This window comes from Lissotriton vulgaris, chromosome 3_1 (genome assembly GCF_964263255.1).
Source record: "Lissotriton vulgaris chromosome 3_1, aLisVul1.2, whole genome shotgun sequence".
Classification (NCBI taxonomy): domain Eukaryota; kingdom Metazoa; phylum Chordata; class Amphibia; order Caudata; family Salamandridae; genus Lissotriton; species Lissotriton vulgaris.
Genome location: NC_141689.1, coordinates 1,746,611,914 through 1,746,632,650, shown reverse-complemented (window position 1 = coordinate 1,746,632,650; position 20,737 = coordinate 1,746,611,914). Strand labels below are relative to the sequence as shown.

Sequence of the window (20,737 nt, the reverse complement as noted above, 5' to 3'; positions counted from 1 at the left end):
GAAAGATGTTTATTTTTTATAACATTGGTATGGATCTCCTTTTTTAGTTGTGTGTTACTTGTTGATCACTGTATGCATAACAAATGTCTTACACTCCTGTGTGGTTGGCCTCAGGCTGCTCGACCACACTACCACAAATAGAGCATTTTGGGTATACATTAAGCTGTGTACACTTCTGGGGGAATCTCTTGACTCTGCACGATATAACCCCTTAGTGGTATATCATATAAAGAGCTAGCCTGCTACAGCTACCTTGGCCCCTACCCCAATTGTTACCTCAGTCGGAGCCCTGACTGCAGCCTCTTCCTGCTTGTGAGAGAAAGGACAGCTGACACATTTGATAAGAATGAGGATGCTCAGGTTAAGCCGTCTTCACACCCCCTCTGGGTTGGTGTTTTTGAATGGAGCCCCTGAATGTAGTGGCATGAAGCGCTCACATTGATTTGGATTGCTCTGTATCCTTTATCTTTTTTCAAGAATCTCATCAAACTCAAGCCGGATGAGATGCACCTGGTCAAGCGCTGCTGTAATGTGAGAGAAGTGCCACAGAACTAGCTATTCTCCAATTAATTGCCGCTCCAACAGCCACTCTTACCAGCAGCATCGATCTTTTTGCTCTCGTTGTCTGGAGCGTGAGCATCACCAGTTCCCCGTGAAGAAGCGAGCTTGCTGGCTGTTAGGTAGACTAGTGTGACAGGTGTAATCTGCCCCCTAATATACACTAAATCATTAGGAGAGGCTTTCAAATGTTTTCTCTTCCCTTGTAGTTACAACTGTCACTTTGACAGGCTCTTTAAAATTATCAGGTGCAGGCTTTAGTATGCCCTTTAACATAGGGAGGAACTACATGCTACGCTTAGTCTTAGAGAGCCTTTTCAAGAAGGAAATCGTCCTCTTCCTATGTGATAAGCAGAACAAAATTGTGGAACCTCATAATATGCTTTAGTGTCATCAGAGGGTGAGGCTTTCACTGGGTAGTGTTCTATGTCTGGATCCCTGGGGGTGGGGTTGATCAAAATTAGTGTTATCCCAGGGATCACCTGTGGGGCCGTGCCTTGAAGGCTCACTATAGGGTTCACAAGGACAGTAGGTGCTACCTGGGTCTCAGTAGAAAACAGTGGCAACTCTGGCAAAGGTTGCAGAGTTGGTGTGTATGGTGCTGTTGGAGATGGAGTTGAAGGATGGAAGGTGGAAGTAGACTTTGTGGCAGAGTGTGCTTGTAGCTCTGTCCTTATGCCGCTTTGGTGCTGGTTCTGCAGATGGTGGCCTGGAAGGAAACTCCTCTCAAAGGTTAGTCTCCTCCTAATGGAAAAGGATCCGGCGGCCAGAGGTATCTTTGCTGAGATGTCACCTAAAACTAGATGAATCAACAGGTGTATTTTTATGGCATTCAGTTCCTTCTGGAGTCGTTCAAGAATAGGTGCCTCGATTTCCTCCTCTGTAGGATCTGGCCGCTTGTCTTCCACCTTTAAAGTGTGATTTAGTACTAAGGGGAAGGCATCTACAGGATTTTATTGCATCGTCTTTGGTATCTGCTTGTGAATGGGGTGATGGAGTTTGGGCTCGACTGGTTCTTGGGGTCAGGGGGGTGGGTCGGTGTGTGCCTGTGCATGAAGGCTGTCTTTTCTCAGTGTCTGTGCTCAGGCCTCGAAGCCAGACTTTGTCGCGGGTCGCGTTGGAGAGATAGGTCGGGCATACTCACAGTTCAGGACTTGGTCTTGGAGTGCCAGACCCTGACACCAGTTTTACGTCCTCCATTTGCTGGTCTTCAGACCCCCTTCAAGATACCATCTCAGGGCTGTCTACAGGCTGTGCAGGCTAGCGCCCCGATGGACCCGTTTCCTGCTGCTCCTCGACGCCAAGGTTTTTTTTTTCCCTAACAGAACAAGGGTCTCTGTAGTATGAAGTATCCTCATGCGTCTCTGTAGCGCAAGGATACTCTGTTATGTTTTAAATGTGATTCCACGATTAGGAGTGGAACTATGCCTGTGAGGTTTTTAGGCAACGTAATTCAGTTGCTTGGAGCGCCTCACAGGCGCCACACACTCCTGGTTGTGGGTGTATGAGCTGGAATAAAACAGGAAAACTTACTGCTGTCTCTGCGCCACCTCATTTTACATCTTGGCGACCAGTGGAGCGATCATGCCGTACACCCACCAACCTCTTTCAGGGTTTCACGTTTTGACTGGATGTCTACCCGAGGCTTCGCAGCACCTGGCGGAAACGATTTCTGTGTCTTGCCAGTGGGTCGTGACTTTCGAACCCTGTGAGCTGCCGCACATGTGTTTCAAAAACAGAGTGCCATGAAGAAAAGATGTGTTACTGGGAAAAGTTTCAAGAATATGGATCTTCAAACTGATGATTGGGTTCTAATAAGAAATCCCAGCCGAGTGCCGAAAGGTTTGTATAAGTTCACTTCTCCTGTTCAGGTGACAAAGGTGAGTAAAGGGTCAGCACTGCTTGGCAGCAAGGGATGGTGGAACAAGAGGTTGCTGGAGCGTCTGTCTGATGCCCAGGCGGTCTCCTTGATAAGGGGTTCTGAGGAAGGAGAGCAATGTGATTGGCCTAATTTGTCACAGGACACATGAGAAGGTTCCTCCTGGTTTATAGGCGAGAGTTCTTCAGGCTCCAGCACTACACATGCTGTGGAGGCTGGCGAGCAGTATGCCATTGGCCTCACAGTGAGAAGTGGAGTAGGATGTCGTCAAAGAAAGATGCCATGCCGGTTTGTTGACTATAATGGTTTTTTTATGGAATGCGGATTTGATGACTACCTAATGTTTAAAATTATGGAGTATACCATTTAACTAAAGATAATGCAACTTTCTGCCCTCTGACCAACATCCCATTATAAACTCCCTAACCTGATTAAGCTAAGGATCTTTCGCATAAGCTTCCAACTATTATTGTTCAGGAATAGGAGCACATTCCGTGACAGCATTTAAGGCAGCCACCATACATTCAGTGCCCTCCAAATCATCCACATCATGCTCATCGGTCAAAGCCACGTGTGTTAAGCAGTCAGCACTGAAATTTTTCCCTCCAGGTAAATGTTTGATACAGAAGTGAAGCTCTTGCAGTTTGGACAACAGCCGTACCAATCCCGCTGACCACTTCCCCAGACCACTTCCACTCAACATATGCATCAGAGGCTTTTGATTTGGAAATTACAGTCGCTTGAGTGTCCTCTTGTTAAATTTTCTGCACTGCTCCCTCCGATACTCAAGGGTTTTCTTGGACCGGAAGGTGAAGGACAAGATGCGTCATAGTGGTTAGCACAGACACAAATTACACACTAGGTGATGATCTGCCCATAGATACTTAATAGTGACAAAATGGGTAATTCTGAAAGAGTGTCCGTTCCATTACCTACACTGCATTAGCTGATAGTGACGCATTGAAGGTCATTCAGAGCTCCAAAGGGTGCAAGGGGCTTGACACCTGGGGCTGTCGGTGATGATGTTCGGTGATGATTCAACCTTTAATGCATCAAGCAATCAATGACACATGCGCCTTGTCAAAAGTGATGCCCAAGGATCGAGAAGTCATCTTCCAATACTGGAAGAGGTAATGACAGTGACACCCGCATGCAGAGGCTGACACTGTTCCAATTGTTTAAGTTGTACTGTTTATTAGGTAATGGTACACATAATTCAACAGTGGGCGAAACCACTTAAAGATGTTACGTAATAACCAATCACACAATAGGCCCCAGGAGTGAGAAATTTAGAATATAAGGCACAAGTGGACGGGGTAAAAAAAGTAGAAGCTGTCCAAATGTAAGATACACTGGAACATGTGGTTAACTGTATGTAGTAATGGACTGATTTGTGTATTGTCTCGGAGTATAATGTATGCTTAAACCATTGCTGTCTATATGTTCATCGCCCAGACGAGCAAAAAGTAATCACTATGTGTCCGACAATACATCTTGATTTAAGTTATGTAAATGTAAGAATATAGGATTATAAATGCCAATAAGCATATAAAAAAAAAAACTTTCCAAACTTCCTGGCAACCATGGGGGTTTATGCTTCACAGAACCGCACAACTTCCAAACCCACTTAGCTCCACCACAGTTTTTAACAAATTACCCACACTTGTAATCAATAGATCTACCTTCTAAGATTCAACATTAAAGTTTTCAGACCTCTACTCCAGGGGCTTCTCTGTCTCCTTTGCTTGCAGTAATGCGACTAGAATTTGGAATTGCTACCTCCAAACCTTCTCACCACCACCTCTTTCTGGATCTTTAATATGGACCTTAAAACTATTCTCTTCCAAAGCCATATTTCTCAATAACACTCCTTACTGCATAGCGCTTGCTGGGACGCGCTCACCTCTGGCTGTTCACTGTGAGGAAGACTTCTACCCAACAGCTCGCCGCACCCGCTCCGCGGGTGCCGCATCGCCGACAAGTGAGGAGGAGTGGGAGTCTAACACCACCAGAGGGCTGCAGGGCTGCGAGCGTATCAGGGACTCCAAATCCCAGGAGTCCCTGAGAGACCGCTGACCACTTCCGGTCCGCTCTCCCTGCCGGCCCGCCCACCGCCCACCTGAGGGTTTGTTAAAGCCCCACCAGCGGAATTGACTCTTGGGAGACCTTACTGCATAGCGCTTGCTGGGACGCGCTCACCTCTGGCTGTTCACTGTGAGGAGGACTTTTACCCAACAGCTCGCCGCACCCGCTCCGCGGGTGCCGCATCGCCGACAAGTGAGGAGGAGTGGGAGTCTAACACCACCAGAGGGCTGCAGGGCTGCGAGCGTATCAGGGACTCCAAATCCCAGGAGTCCCTGAGAGACCGCTGACCACTTCCGGTCCGCTCTCCCTGCCGGCCCGCCCACCGCCCACCTGAGGGTTTGTTAAAGCCCCACCAGCGGAATTGACTCTTGGGAGACCTTACTGCATAGCGCTTGCTGGGACGCGCTCACCTCTGGCTGTTCACTGTGAGGAGGACTTTTACCCAACAGCTCGCCGCACCCGCTCCGCGGGTGCCGCATCGCCGACAAGTGAGGAGGAGTGGGAGTCTAACACCACCAGAGGGCTGCAGGGCTGCGAGCGTATCAGGGACTCCAAATCCCAGGAGTCCCTGAGAGACCGCTGACCACTTCCGGTCCGCTCTCCCTGCCGGCCCGCCCACCGCCCACCTGAGGGTTTGTTAAAGCCCCACCAGCGGAATTGACTCTTGGGAGACCTTACTGCATAGCGCTTGCTGGGACGCGCTCACCTCTGGCTGTTCACTGTGAGGAGGACTTTTACCCAACAGCTCGCCGCACCCGCTCCGCGGGTGCCGCATCGCCGACAAGTGAGGAGGAGTGGGAGTCTAACACCACCAGAGGGCTGCAGGGCTGCGAGCGTATCAGGGACTCCAAATCCCAGGAGTCCCTGAGAGACCGCTGACCACTTCCGGTCCGCTCTCCCTGCCGGCCCGCCTACCGCCCTCAGCCTCTGCTATATCTGGGGCTACTCCTCCCGCAGCGTGGGACGCAGCCCGGAGCGAAGACCGGGCTAAGAGCGGGCCGTTTGAGGCCGTTCGAGGACGGCAGCGGACGGCCCCGGCCCACCCCCCTTGCTACGTTTACCCCGCCTGTTGAGTTACCATTGTGTTAAGCTAGGCTAGCTTAATAGAGGCTACTTATCTAGCAAGGTGTGTGAGGGCCCAAACACTATTGTAAGCATTATGAGCACTAGAATGACACGTAGCAAGGCCGCCAAAGGTGGCTCACAAGTCAGTGGTCCTATGGATGACTTCATCACTCGCACTAACATAGCTATTGATGAAGAAATATCCAAACTCCAAACTCGGGTATCCCTAGAACTGGCAGCCGCACGTAGGTTGTCCGAGGTAATGGCCCACTCGAAAAAATCATCTCTAGGCCATATAGCCTCTGCTGTCACCCCTGCTCGCCCTGTCCGCCCAGATAGCATTATTATTCAGGCCGATTTACATCATCCCCCGACCACTCCTTCTCTCACTCCCCCCTCAGAGCAATTATGCACTTTAGAAGAGCTAAGTTTCCCTGTACTTCCCCATACTCAGTCCCCAACCCCTAACTTTCCTGCCCAAATAATTCCAACTACTTCCTGTGCTACTGGTGCGCATTCCAAAAGAAAACGCCAATCACGCTCAGCCTATTCCCGCAAAAAGGCTAAAGTGGCAGTTTCCCAACATCTTACAATGACTAATACCCAGGCATGTACTGTCTTACCTGAGGGTCCCATAAGATTACATCCAGTATGCCAAAAAATGGGAGATGGCGTGGTTACCATCACTCCAGAGGTTGAGGGGTCGCAGCGCAGGACCAGGGACAAAATGAGAAGGAATTCATAGACCAAGTCTGGGAATCACTAAAAAAACTTCTCTCACCACTCGACTTAAGATTGTCTAGGATTGAAAACAATCTACTCGAGATGGAGAAGAGCATTATTGCTCTGGCCACTCTTGGCCTGAGAAATCTTGAAAATCAGGGCGTGTCCTTATCCGATTCACAATTGCCAGCTCCTGCTGTACAAGCTGAGCAGCATCCCGCTCCAGTACCTGCTGCTGCAAGGCCTGTTCCCAAGCCAAGGACGGTGGCTGTGGATCAAATTTCCACGACCGCTAAACCTCAGGCTTCCAAACCGCAGGCTCCTGCACGGAATCCTAAGCCGCAAAAAACAAATCCAAATCTGGTACCACCTACTAGACCCCATCCTATTGAAACCCAGGGCCTCCGCCCAAAAGAAAATTTTAGAGGAGGCTATATAGACCTTCCTCCAGAGGCCAACGAATATGTAGTTGTGTTGACAGGTGTCCCTGTCCTCGGCACTGACCAATACGAAAACCATTGGTCTTTGAAAAACAAAACAATGCACTGGCTCAACGTCAATAGACCAGCTTCTAATGGTAAGAGAAGCCGGGTAATGATGGTCCGTAGAATACCCTGGGTGGGCCCAACAAAGAAATCCAAAGAAGGGGACTGCGTAGTTGTAACTTTTGATGACCCACATACGGCACGCCATATTTGTTCTTGGCCAACTAGCGAACAATCCCTTGTCATCCCGAGGCCGTTATCCTACTTTTACCCTCCACGCCAAGTATACACCCAAGCGGATAACCGGTCCTTGGTGCAGCACCCCCCATGGAACGTCCATCCTACGAGGCCAATGGATACCCTTTTACATTGGAATGGCCTTTCAACCTACAACAGATTTGGAGGCCTGGAGGAGGTCGATTGACTTTTTGCGCCCCCTGCTTCCTCACAAGTAGAAAAAGCTTCCTCTCCCATGGACACAGAATTATCTGGAAATCAAATTTACAGCCCACAAAACAACGATGGCGGGCTCCTGAATCGCATGCCACGTGTCTTGGACCTGACTAGAACTGCTACTCCAGACTGTATAAGGATGGAATTACGGCCAGACACCCACTGTCTGACCCCACCTCCTCTTGCCCAACTCAATCAAATGGTGATCAAACAGTCAGGCAGTGCTGCCCCCACTGAACTATATCGGGCTAAGTTCCCCCCAGCACCAACTATCCCGGATGAAGAAAATTCTCCCTTACTCACTCACGTTCCTAAAACCTTTTCACCAGGTGAATCCTCACTGAAGATCTTAAACTGGAATGTCGCTGGCCTTGAACGTAACCTTGACAACCCGGAATGGAACACCTTCCTGGCACCCTACGACATTTGTTTGCTACAGGAAACATGGTGCCAGGAACCCAAACATAGAGTGGGTTTCTCGACCTTCTATGTCCCGGCTGTTCACCAACAAGGTTCCAAAGGACGCCCGTCAGGTGGTCTCCTTATTTGGATTAATATAGCTCTAGACCTCAGCGTTCTCCCAAGTTCTACTGAATCTCCTGACCTCCAATGGCTAACACTCCATCACAAAGGGGGAAGGAAGCTAGAACTGTTTAATATCTATTTAAGGGACAGCAGGAACGGAGGATCTTTAACCTTACTAGGTCTAAACAACAATCTGACTGCCTGCAATGCTGACTCTCTCGTCCTGCTGGCAGGCGATTTTAACTGCTGTTTTGAGCCTCTAGCTATAGAAGACATTCTGGACACTAATGAGGAGGACAATAGGAGGGGAATCCCCATCTTGAATCTTGACCCGATCCCGAAATGGTCACAAAGGGTGATCGATATAAACGCTCTCTGTATGGAGCATAACTTGAGAGCAACGAATGGGCGTTCTAGGTCAGATCCCATGGGTGCCCACACATATAATAGGACGGGCCACTCTTCCAGAATTGACTTTGTCATGCTCAACTATACCCTCTGGTCATACCATCAGGACATGGAGGTTATAGAAACCTGTGATAGTGACCACAACCCTCTTGCTGTAACCATTTCTGATCCCTGGTATCAGGACTCTCAAGAAACCACCAATCAGATATGGAAATCCTCACGTGAGATCCTCCCCTCAAATTGCGGGAGACGTCTCAAATGGGCAAGAGTCGCAGCAGATGAGGCACGGATGACACAAGCTGAAACCATCCTACTACAGGTTGAATCCAAGTTTGGCAACACAAACGGTGATAGTAAGAAGTTTTTAACATTATTTTTAGAGACAGTAACAGCACTAAGTGGGTTATTCACTATTTCAAAACCCAGCGCTAGAAGCGCTGCAAAAGGCGTCCCAAGAACAAATGGAAAGTGGTTCTCAGCGAATTGCCGAAATGCTAAGAGTGAACTTGTGGCCGCAGTAAAAGGGAAAGACCAAATTGCCATCAGGTCTGCAAGGAAACTCTACAGGAAATCTGTGTCTGAGGCTAAGCGGTCATTCGATTTTAATTTTTGGCGTGACCTAACGGAGGCAAGCACAAAGAAAGATGCCAAGGGGTTTTGGGACTTGTTAAGATCAAGAGACAAGCCCGTAGATCATCAACTGACCTGCAACATCCCCGGCGCTGTCTGGTTTGCCCACTTTTCGAACTTGTACACAGCGCAAACAGGACCCACCCAACCAGACCCGCTACTATGGTTCAGTTCCACAGTTCTCCCACCAAACGAAGTTGCATTCACCGCCGTAGAAGTAGAGAAGGCAATCAGTTGTATTGTTCCCAACAAAGCGGCAGGCCCGGATGGGATTCCGGGCGATTTGATAAAAAACAATCCCCCGTTTTGGAGCAGACTAATTGCAGAACTACTCAATGAGGTCACGTTGGGGGGATCTTTCCCTGATTCCTGGAGGGGCGCTGAAGTCGTCCCTATTTTCAAGAAAGGCAACAGGGAAGACCCAGCCAATTACCGCCCCATCAGTTTGTTGGACACAACGCAAAAGGTGGCGGGGAAAGTAGTATTGGGCAGGATTCTGGAGTGGGTGGACGATAATCAGATATTATCCGATTTCCAAGCGGGGTTCAGATCAGGGACAGGCACCGTCGAGCAGACTTTCCGCCTTCTAATGCTCTATTGGAAGGTAGTGGTGCTAGGAGGAGGCAGTTTATACCTAGTTTTTATAGACTTAAAAACGGCCTTCGACCTGGTCCCACGAGCATTATTGTGGAGAGTCCTTGACGGTCTAGGTCTACCTCCCTACCTTCTGGCCTTGTTGATAAAATTCCACGCAAACAACTTTGCTCAAATCAGATGGGGTGCCCAGGGAGAAAAAACACTGTGTATCCCAGTAGACAGGGGTGTCCGCCAGGGGTGTGTGCTTGCCCCCACTCTGTTTTCGTTGTACGTAAATGGAGTGGTGGAGCATCTTTTACAACACCCTGCTGATGCACCATCCCTGGCTGGAAGGAAAATCCCGACACTCCTGTTTGCCGACGACACCCTCCTGATTTCGAAGACACCCATAGGCATACAGGCGCTACTTACTAGCTTCAAGGCCTTCTGTGATACCAAGGGCCTAGCAATAAATATTGGTAAGACCAAATTTCTTGTTCTGAACCCCCCGAAGAAATCTGTAAAACCCCCCACTCTAGACTCTGTTCCATTAGAACGGGTCAAAGAATTTGACTACCTAGGCATACGCCTTTGTGATAGTATGAACTGGAAGGCCCATCACCAGAAAGTGTTCTTAACCCATAAGAGGGTTGTTGGCGCTTTACTTAAAGAACAACGTGCCTCTTCCACAAAACCGATCGGGGCACTGCTTGACATTTACAGGGCCAGGGTTGTGAGTGCAGCGTTGTACGGTGCAGAACTCTGGGGAACCCAGAGAGTGGACACTTTGGCCCACCTAGAAAATAAATTTCACAAAGACTTGATGAGGCTACCCCAGAGCACTCCCACAATCCCGCTCTTGCTCGACGCAGGTACTCGCCCTATTTGCGACCAAGCTAAACTACGCCCCTTATTACTGTGGTCCAGAATTTGGAACGTTCCTGAACTCCATAGCTATGCGGATGCCTTAAAAGATGTCTTGTCCCTTCCTGGTTGGCACAAGATCGCCTGGCTTAGAGAGGTTAAGAAGGCACTCATCTTGCTTGGTCTAGGATCTGCGTGGGAAAATAAAACTGCACCTTCCAAACAGGAATTGAAGAAGGCATATTGGTCCTGGGTCGATAGCGAGAGACTGGGTAAATCAAACCATCCAAAATCTGTCGCCAACTTCCTGATGGTTAAATGTAACCCCTCCAGAGAAGCCTACTTGGACCTGATACACAGTTCTTACGATAGGGCTTTATATTTTAAATTCAGGGTTGGGGTTTTACCTTTATGCCAGTTTACTTCTACCTGGAAACCACCCTTGCAAACTGTTACCGACTGCCCATTTTGTGAGCTGAAAACAGAATCCGTTGCACACTTCTTATTTGAGTGTCGAGCCTATCTAGCTCCCAGACGGAGGTGGTTGAAGCCTCTTTTCAGGAGCCTAGGAACCCGTTCACACCTGGAAGCTTTGAGAATACTGCTCTCAGACACAAGACCCTTTTTTTCAATTTGTACGGCAAAATTCCTAGGATGGGCTTGGCGTATAAGAACCACTAAAAAATTGATGATCCAATAATGTCTCCCCCTTTTTTTAACATGTTTTTCTAGTCCAACGGACAGATTCCTTTTATTGTACAATGAATTGTAAGTTGTTTGTTCGATTATTGTTTTATATTGTGATGTTTTGCTTTTATGATATGTTTTTATATATCGAAATAAAGCTTACTTACTTACTAATAACACTCCTTGCCACGCTTCCCACCAGGCTTATGCCCTCACTGTTTGTTACATGACACTCGACACATATAACAATCTTTCTGCTTTAAATCTGTTAATATGCATTTGTGTAACCTTAATCGCTATAACTTTTCTAAATATTTAATCTGTACTGAATATTTCATTTGTAAATATGTAACTCTCGCCAGGAGTAACCGTAGTAGCTACATGTTTTGTCACCTACCACCCTATTGCTCTAAATTTCTCATGTGACGTTCTTCGCTCTATTGTAAAGTGCCCTGACACCTCTGGACAATGTCTGCTCTATATAAAAATGCACTGAACAAAAAATGGAACACCATGTATGTTTGCAACATGCCCTCTGATTACGGAACATTTTCTCACCTACCTCACCTCTTCCTGTTTTATAGTTATCACTGAAATGTGGATCAATCTCAAAGATTCTGCCACACTTACACACACCAAACTGATCATGCCAACTTCTCATGCACGGCTCTAAACAAACACATAAGCAGGAGAGTTGGAGTTCACCTCAACAAGCCTCACAAAACTGCTCCTTTCATAATCACCTTCCAGAAAATCATCTTCTTATGACTATGAGTGCACCGCAGTTAATGTACCCTTCCAAGTCAGTGCTACAGGAGCAACGAGATCTTCCTTTGAAGACCTTGACAGTGTCTGCAAATTTCAAGCGCACTCAACTCCACTCAACATTTTGAGATCTTAGCCCAAACTTTGACAATCATTTCAGTACACCTTTTTCTCCATGGTACTGTGACATCATTCATTGTTCAAAAACAAACACTACCAATACATACCCATGTACAACCAAGACAAATTACTGAATATTTTACTGCTTTCAAATGCATTCATACTCATTAACTACAATCACCCCCTCCATTCTGGACCACATCATCTTAATAAGATCATTTGATATGACAATGTGCCTCCACACTCGATTGCTGCTGCCCCTTTATGCAAAAGCAAATACTCCCTGGTTGCATTACAGCAGGATTACAAAACTTTTGGGTGTGAGGGATGGATAGGCGCTCATATAGTAATTTTCACTTAATATCACTCCGCAAAGCAAGTTAGTCTGGTGCATCCAAAATTTGGGAGGAGAACACCCTTCTTCCCTAAACTCAATCAGAGATTGAAAATCTTAAAACATTAGTTCTTGGAGCACACATGCAAAATTTAAAGTCTCAGTTTGTAAATATCACAAGAAATCCGCAAAGATTATCAGTGGGGCTCTTGTAGTTCTTTTCTTTATTTTCATTACACTCCAATCCCTTTGTGCCAACGCGTTTCGCCGTGGTTGGGTTGACCTACGGCTTCGTCAAGGCTTTAACTTCTCTCAGGTATATTTCCTCACTGGAGATATTGAGCGATTGTTGTCTCCGTCCTCACAATTTCCTGAATTAAACAGTTAAAACTCCAAAATCTAGTGATTGGTTGCCACGTACTAGTGAGTTTAAACAACGAATTCTGTCTTAAATAAAGCCATATAATCAGTACTTCCAAAATATCCACTCTTAGATGCCCAAATCCATCTGTGTCAGGGACTACACTGTCTGCAGTCTGGAGTATGTTAGTAGCGCTATAATCAATCAAAACCTCAGTCACCTCGTATCTAAAGTATTTGGACCTCCCGGTCGCGTTCAGCCCGAGTAGAGCCCAGCAGGCTTAGACCAGATCCACTCTGACCAAAACACATCTCAAAATAAATAAATAAATAAATAAATATTTTTTTATAGCATAAACTTGATCCTTGCGGTTATTTGAACAATTCAACTTACTGTGAGCCATCTCTCCATTATCCACACTACCTCAACCCTAAATAAAGCACACCTTACATGCATACCGTGAAAACTACAATGTGCTTACTTAACAAATAAGGCAAAAAATAAGACCAATGAAAATCTACCATCATACCAACAAACTGGAAGTACAATCAATGGCAATCGACAATCACTCACAACTCTCAAATACTGTCTACCTTCAACAGATTTTGCAGCCTTCTTCTCAAACTTTACCCAAGGCTCCACCCCTTCCCTCTAACGTTCCCATAGCCACACAACCCACTCAGCTAGAATTGTTGACATTAACATCACATGACAATCAAATTACCAAACTACTCATATCTGCTGACCTTTCATGTGCTCCACCTGATCCTTTGATTCTTCAGACTATCAAACTGCTCTCACCTTATTATATAGCGCAAATTTGATCCCGAAAGATATCAGACTTTAAATATGCTGCGACGTCACCATTACTATGGAAACCTACAGCAGATCTTACCTCCTCCTCGAAGTATTCCTCAATGTGTCAACCTCCATTCTTCTCCAAAATATACAAATGCCTTCTGTTCAATCCCCTTTCATTATTTCTTACCTTCAACAATTTTCTTAATCCCTTCAGTCTGGTTTCTAAGCACATCACTTCCCAGAAAAAGCCCTCTCACACACTTCTAATCAATCACATCTGCTCACTTTAAACACCTTTCAGCCATCCTGATACTTCTGGAGTGGATCTTGCTGCAGCCTCAAGCACTGCTGACCGCCCCACTTCATTATTCTCTCTAATGCACTAGCTTGATTTTCTGGTGACTTTCAATAGCAACAATAGACTGGACGGTCTCGATCACCTTACAATCCAAATATTATCTTCCTTTTCCTTCACCTGTTGCAATCTCCAACGCTTGGTACTCGATACTCTCCTTTTTTTCTCTTATATCTCTCTTTCTCATTGCCATTAGATAATGTACAATCCTTTGCTCCCTTATACTGAATATAGCTAAGATAGAGGTCTTATGCTTTCCTTCCTTGCACTTTTTTCCGCATAGGTTTTAAGAATAAGCTTTTAAAAGGATTGGTAGTTCATAATGCATGGTGCTATATTATAAATCGGCATCCAGTACAAAGGTTAAAGAAATAACAATGTAAAAGTTGATGCTAGAACTTTAATACGGCAATGCTCATAGCTATCAAGTAGAAGGATAATATGGTACTCCAAACTGAAATGAGAGATCTTTTGCCTTGTGAGAAAAGCAGTAGGAGCACATTGGACAAATACTGGTTATTAAATTTAACATTAGTTTATTTAGTGCTCACAGTTTGTGTTTGAAAAAGCATACCTTGTGCATGGATGGTACAAGATGACTATGAAAGTAATGTTAGCCATAATTTGATTACATTCTTGGACACCCTTTAAATGTCTTTATGAAATTGTTTCATTGCAGAATGGAGGACTAGGCTCAACATGGACTTACAATCAGGATTTAATGCTTGTGCAGCAAGAAAACCTTGACATCCTTTTCAACCTCACTATGAAAATGGAATCTTCTCAGCACCACAGCAAGACATCAGGTCTTGAATTTCTGAAAGATGAATCTATGTATCCGCTTCCAGGCAGGTGAAGCGATGAACAATTCACTAGTACTCAATCCTCACTAGAGAGCACTAGTTTTCAGCATACAAATACTCCACAAACTGTACTATTTGAACAAGTCCGCAAGAGGGCCCTCCAGACTTTTCATTCTGTCCTCTGAGAAAAAGTTGTGCATTTAACCATTAAAGCCTTCTTATATTAACCCTAGTTACACCACATCTTCGACTATTATATATTTCTAACACTTACTTTCCCACGTGACACCCCAAAACAACCACTCTGATATCCTATCTTGCAAGAAGCCTACCCATAACGAAAATTCTTCTAATCTGCACCACTTAACATCACCCAAATCGCCATGAGCTGTTTGCAGAATCTAGTCTTCTCTTCTAAGACCTTCTGCTGCAAGCCACATCTACTGCCAAGGCGAGTAAGATCCTCACTACTGAATTTAAAGACAACCTTAAAGAATCATTTCCAGCTGCTCAATGAAATGAGTAATAATTATAGCACACTGCCACACAACCAAAGAAAATAGGTTAAGATGAAAATAAGCCAAATATGGGGAGGAAAAACTGCCTCCTGCCCCACCACGTGTTGCATGCTTAGATTGTTTCTACTTAGATATATTCCGCTATGATATTTTTCTTTCATGCAATAGCATCCCTAACTAACACAATACTCAACCATGCTATTATATTTAAATCTCACAATCTTTTTACCGTCATATGTACTTTTTGGCTGTCTTACTGAACAACATTCTGATCAAAGTTTATTGATGCAGCCTATGTGAATAAATAGATATCTTCAAAAAATTATCCCCTGTAGAGCAGGCGGACTCTATCTAGAAGGTGGTCCTTCTGCTGTATTCATCTTTCAAAATGGTGCAACAGTATGCTGTGATGGTTCCTAAACAATTACCTGAATATAGCGAAGAGTAAGATAACGTTGATAACTCCAAGGAGCGCCCCAAGCAGGGCAGGTGCAGTGTACATGTTCACCTGGAGGTCGATACCTGCCACAGTCACGCCTTTCTCCCCAATTAGTGTCAAGGCAGTCTGGAAAGCTGAAGGAAACAAGCGAGTAAAGCATTTCCACACTAAACTGATTTTGTTTTGATTCAAATGAAACACGCTTAAAAAAAGCAAAATCATTTTGAAGCCGCGCCAGTTGATGTCAAGAGTTCTAGCAGGACTTCCCCAGGAGGGAGGGGTGCAGTGTGAGCCTTCCAATTTCTCAATCCAGTTATTACAAAATTCCCTCCCGCCCTGCTGTTAGTCCCAATTTGATTATGATCTTTTCAGCTGCTTTGGGGTCGACGCAGGACGTTTGTAAATAGAGGTGGTTCTTTATAGATGCAGGAGTCAGATTTATTTTCTTTTAAGTAGGCAGCCTGTCTCTAGGGCATGGACATACTTCGTGGTGTAAAAAGTGAGAGGAGGAAGAAGATTGAGTAATGAGATCACCAGTAAATAACTGAAGCATCACAAGAAAAAAACGTAGAAAAGGAATGATAGTTGAGGATGCATTGTGCTAGATTATAAACAGGCATCCAGTAGGAAGGTTTATGTACTAAAATTGAAACATTAGAAGCTTGAACTTTATTATGGCAATGCTCATACATATCAAGTAAAAGGGTACCTGTGGTACTCCAAATTGGAAAGAGAGATTCCTTGCCTTGTGGGAACTGGGGACCAATTGGACACATTCTGGGTAGTAAACAGAACATTAGTTTATTTAGTTCTCACAGTTTCTGTTTAACACCTTAGCAGCTATGGAACGTCCAGCTCCAGTGCTGAACGTTCCATTGCGCAGGTGAGGTTCGAACGTCCAACGGCCGACGGCAGCACTCCCGAGGTAGTGGTGCCGTTGGCCGTTGGACTAGGCGCAGCACTTATGAGGTTAAAAAAACACCCCCTGATCCTGGATAGTACTAGATTACTATTAAGAGTTATAATTTGATAACAATCTTGGTATTACTAGGATTATAATAATTATTATTAAAATTATTAACAAGCATTTATAAAGCACAACGTTTCCCTAACAGGTATCACGGCGGTCGCAAACTGCCTGTAAACACACAAAATGTTCTCAAGTCTGCCACAGAAAATTAAGCCAAATCCAAGATTCTATTTATGGGAATGTCTATAAAATTGTTCGATGTAGAATTGAGGGCTAGGCCCAACACTGTATAGTAATCTGGATTTAATGATGGCACACCTGTGATGGATGATTGTCTTGCTCAGTAAGGACTATAAAATAAGCATGTTAAACTAGCCAAGCACATGGTATTCGTGGCTTACATTCATTTTCATTTAACCTTCCATAGCATCAACAGAACAGCTCCAATGGACCAAATAAAAAGCTAAGAGGTTGCAATCACCATTATTAAATAAGAAAAATATGGATGGAGAGCAAAGAGCACTTTGGAGATTGGAATCATTCAAAGTTCAATACAAAAAGACATACTGAAGCAATGTTGCAAATGGCCTCAAATTTAGTTTATTTCGCTTTGGCGTGTGAGATTGTCCAAAAAAACTCGAAAGCACATAACCTCTTAAAATAGTCTCCCTGTCAGCTCACATACTGCAGTTTACAGAGAACGTCTTTGCACATGAAAAAAGCCACAAAGGGCCCCCAGGAGCAGCTTCATGCATTCAGTTCTTATATGACCGAACAAAGAAGAGATTAATTGCATGCAGCAAGACAAACATGGTCCTTGGTAAAAAAAAAAAAAAAAGTTATATGGATGGGAAATTAATGAATTGCTATTAAAAGTAGTACCAGTATATACTTACGTCTGTGAACTTTAGAATCAAACCACGTATCGAAGATACTACATATAATACTCTCCAGACAAGCCTTAAACAATTTTAAGGGCATAATGAGATCCAAGATCAAATATTGTAGGGACATAATTAGTCTGCAAAAACCTAAGCTTATGATGCTAAAACGGTCTTTCCTTTGTTGTCTTGCGCTGAAACACGCCCTGTCATGTCATGAAACATTAGTCTACATTCCTAAAGTTGGATGCAAGCCAATGAGAAAATATGAAGCTCAACGCTCAAACTCAACTCAACCCAAAAAAATCAATCCTTCACCCCCAAGTTGCTATAAGTTTAGAGTTGAGTTTACACTGATCATTCATCAAAGAAAAACATCGTTTTTTATGTTTTGCCTTAGAAGGCGAGATAATGATAGGCTATCTTTGTCTGCATAATAGGACATTCTTTAACTCCAAGGTGAAAGTTTCTTATATTTAGAATGTGGATAGAATAATGTTAGACATAATAGAACCAGAGGAAATCGCTCTTCTAAATCATAGAAGTGTGTCTAAAAGGTTATTTGATAACAGGAGTGCAGGCATAACGTGGGTCCGGTTGTAATTCGTAATTAAATTATGGGCTGAAATATGATGAAAAGAGTGAGAGGGAACACACATACCAGGTCCTAGAATAAAGCCCAATGCTTGGCATGCACTGATGTTTGCCATAGCGCTTGTTCGTTCTCCAAGTGATGTTGCACCAGCAACATACGACCGAACTACTGCTACATTTCCTACAAAAGTAAAAGCAAAAAAAATAGGTTAAATAGTTTGAGTTTTCAACCATTTCCTCTCACACGTGCTTGAGTCAATCAGAGACTTTCTTCAACCTTCAAGTAAAAAGAGGACTATGACATTCATATTTGTCTCTCTGTAAAGAAATCCATTCACAGAGCTCGTAGATTATACACATGTAGAAGCATACAACTAAATTAAACAAAATACGTAGCATTTGTGAAGCATATAAAAGTATATAACTCCAAGGTGAACAAGATGTACTCGTGGACTATTGTGCAATTTGATACACTATTGTGGATTACGATGCAATAAGAGTGGAAGCCATGAATATTAAAACAATATAATTCTCCTAACAAACAGCAGAAATACACTTCCAAAATGAATATGCATGGAGATACACAATTCATTTATATATTGCTGTCACTATTACAGAACCTTCCAGTCGAATATATATATATATATATATATATATATATATATATATATATATATATATATATATATATATATATATATATATATATATATATATATATATATATATATTGGCTAAACTATCCATGCCTTACATTGAAAGAATAATGTAAGTCACAGAGGAGTTCCTTTAAAACGTCACAAAAAACAGGCTTAACTCTCAAAACCCTTATAACGCACAGTATGGAATACTTTATATCTTATAATAGATGGTCGTGACTTAAACATTTTAATTATCTTTGGTATCTTGCTCCTTCTTAAGAAAAAGATACTGTGGTTGCAGATATGCATATTGAATATGAAATTTCCACTGACGAAATAAACACACCAGCTTTTACACTTCTGCTATAGAGAGCTTGTGAATTATTGAAAGTACTGTTGTTAACTTCACATCAAATCCCTAAATTGTTATTGAGTGGCTCACAGAATGACATTTTTTAGGGCGAAATCTATGGAGCGGTCCCACTGATTCTCCAAATGATCTCTCCCTAAATCCACTTTTCATTTTTCATTCAGAAGAACATATGAATGGGAATGTTGCATTTATAAATCGCGTCCACGAGATCGCAGAGAAAGAAGTGAAACTGATGAGATATCATCAGAAAGGAACTCCGGTAACCTGAACAATCTTTTTCCACAATCGTAGATCAGCGCCGAAATACTAACTTGAAAGTTCAGATACTATACAGAATGAGAAGCAACACTTAATATCCCTGATAGAAACATGTTTCAATTATGCCTCTCAGCCAGGTTTTCCTCCTAGCTCTTGAATATTTGACCATCCACCTTTGTCAGGAAAAAAAAATAGGTGTTGCTTTAGTGCACAAATCCTCTTTTCGGAGAGAAAGTCTAAAATATGATCAGTTTTTACAGTCTATTGAGTTAAAAACGTCAGAAAGCTCTGATCTTCAACATCAATTAGCCTGCTAAAAGAGTTTAACTCCTGTTTATTAAACAACTCGTTGAACTCCTTACAGAAAAATCCAGTTCCACTACAAAGAACATTTCTGTGGGGTAGTGCAGTTCACACTGGGGTGACTCTAGTGGCTCTATGGTACCACACCTGCCCCTATTTCTACTCAATAAAGAATTTGAATAATACTGTGCAGCACCCCTGCTTGCAAAAAGGCTTGACCCAAGATATTCTAATCTCCGAAAAGGACATATTTGAGGAAGAATCATGCACTCCAGTTCACTGGTCCGACCATCACCTTATTCCTTTTTGCATTCTTTGTCCCAGAAAATTAAGTCAAATAAAAAACACAATGTTACAGGATAGAAATGTTAATGATATTTACCAGTCTGTTCTGGAATCCAAGACCTCCTCAAAAATAAGGACAGTTTCAGGGGATCATGAAACAATCTTGTCTACAGAAAATCAGAATAGTACAAAAACTAAGCATACTCACATTAATGCTTTCAGGAGAGGTGCTCGCTTTCAAAACAGACTTCTCCAGGGTACAAAGTCCCTTTTTTCCAGCAGAAAGCTTAAAAATAGTTTTCTAGTCCCTAGTAGTTTCGAGGCTAGATTGTGGAAAATTCTTACTGTGCAGCATACCGAAAAAAAAACAATGGGCGCTGTTAAAAGCCGCTTTAAATAGGTCTGGGGGACTTGTTTCAATGGAGGCCAAAGGCTTATTTAAACTGGCCTGCACAGAGCTTTGCAAAGGAGTGTTGTAAATTATTTGACCTCACGTGCTCTGCAAAGGACAGAATGCCTACATTTGTAAGAACCCCTCCTTCAAAAAACAATAAAGGGGAAAAAGCTTTCCCTGGTGCCTTACCAAAATGTGGAACACTAGGACTATTGCCATAGGGCAAACTCATCTTATGAAAACTTCAAGAAGGATCTTAAGGATCTCCCTCTTCAATGACACTTCTAGATATGACTGTGCCATATATATTTTTCATTTAGATCGTCCATGTTTCACAGACTAACTGTTGTTCTTTAATCAGCTTTTGGTGCGTAAGGTCATGACCTAGTTGGGTGGTTTGCAGTTTTTTGCATAACCACTGCGTCTCAGCAGATAACTTCAGGGTGACCATTTACCCTCTTGGAGATCACTTCCCTACGTACATCCCCAGAGCAAGTTTTGAACCCATTGTTGAATCTTTATAACACTCCTTTTACATATCTGTTACCTTTTTCATGCATTTTGTTTGGAATCTTTGTTACATGTAAAGTGCTTTCCTACCCTG

At 43.7% G+C, this 20,737-nt stretch overlaps 1 protein-coding gene across 1 annotated transcript in view; it reads right to left on the bottom strand.

Annotated features, from left to right (window-relative positions):
- Window positions 1-20,737, bottom strand: part of MFSD8 (major facilitator superfamily domain containing 8) — a 185,579-nt gene that overhangs the window by 57,396 nt on the left and 107,446 nt on the right. The window contains exons 5-6 of the mRNA XM_086962181.1: window positions 17,947-18,060; window positions 15,424-15,568 (exon numbers count right to left, since the gene is read on the bottom strand). Of these exons, the coding sequence (XP_086818307.1) occupies window positions 15,424-15,568; window positions 17,947-18,060 (259 nt within the window). The remainder of the gene's footprint in view (window positions 1-15,423; window positions 15,569-17,946; window positions 18,061-20,737) is intronic.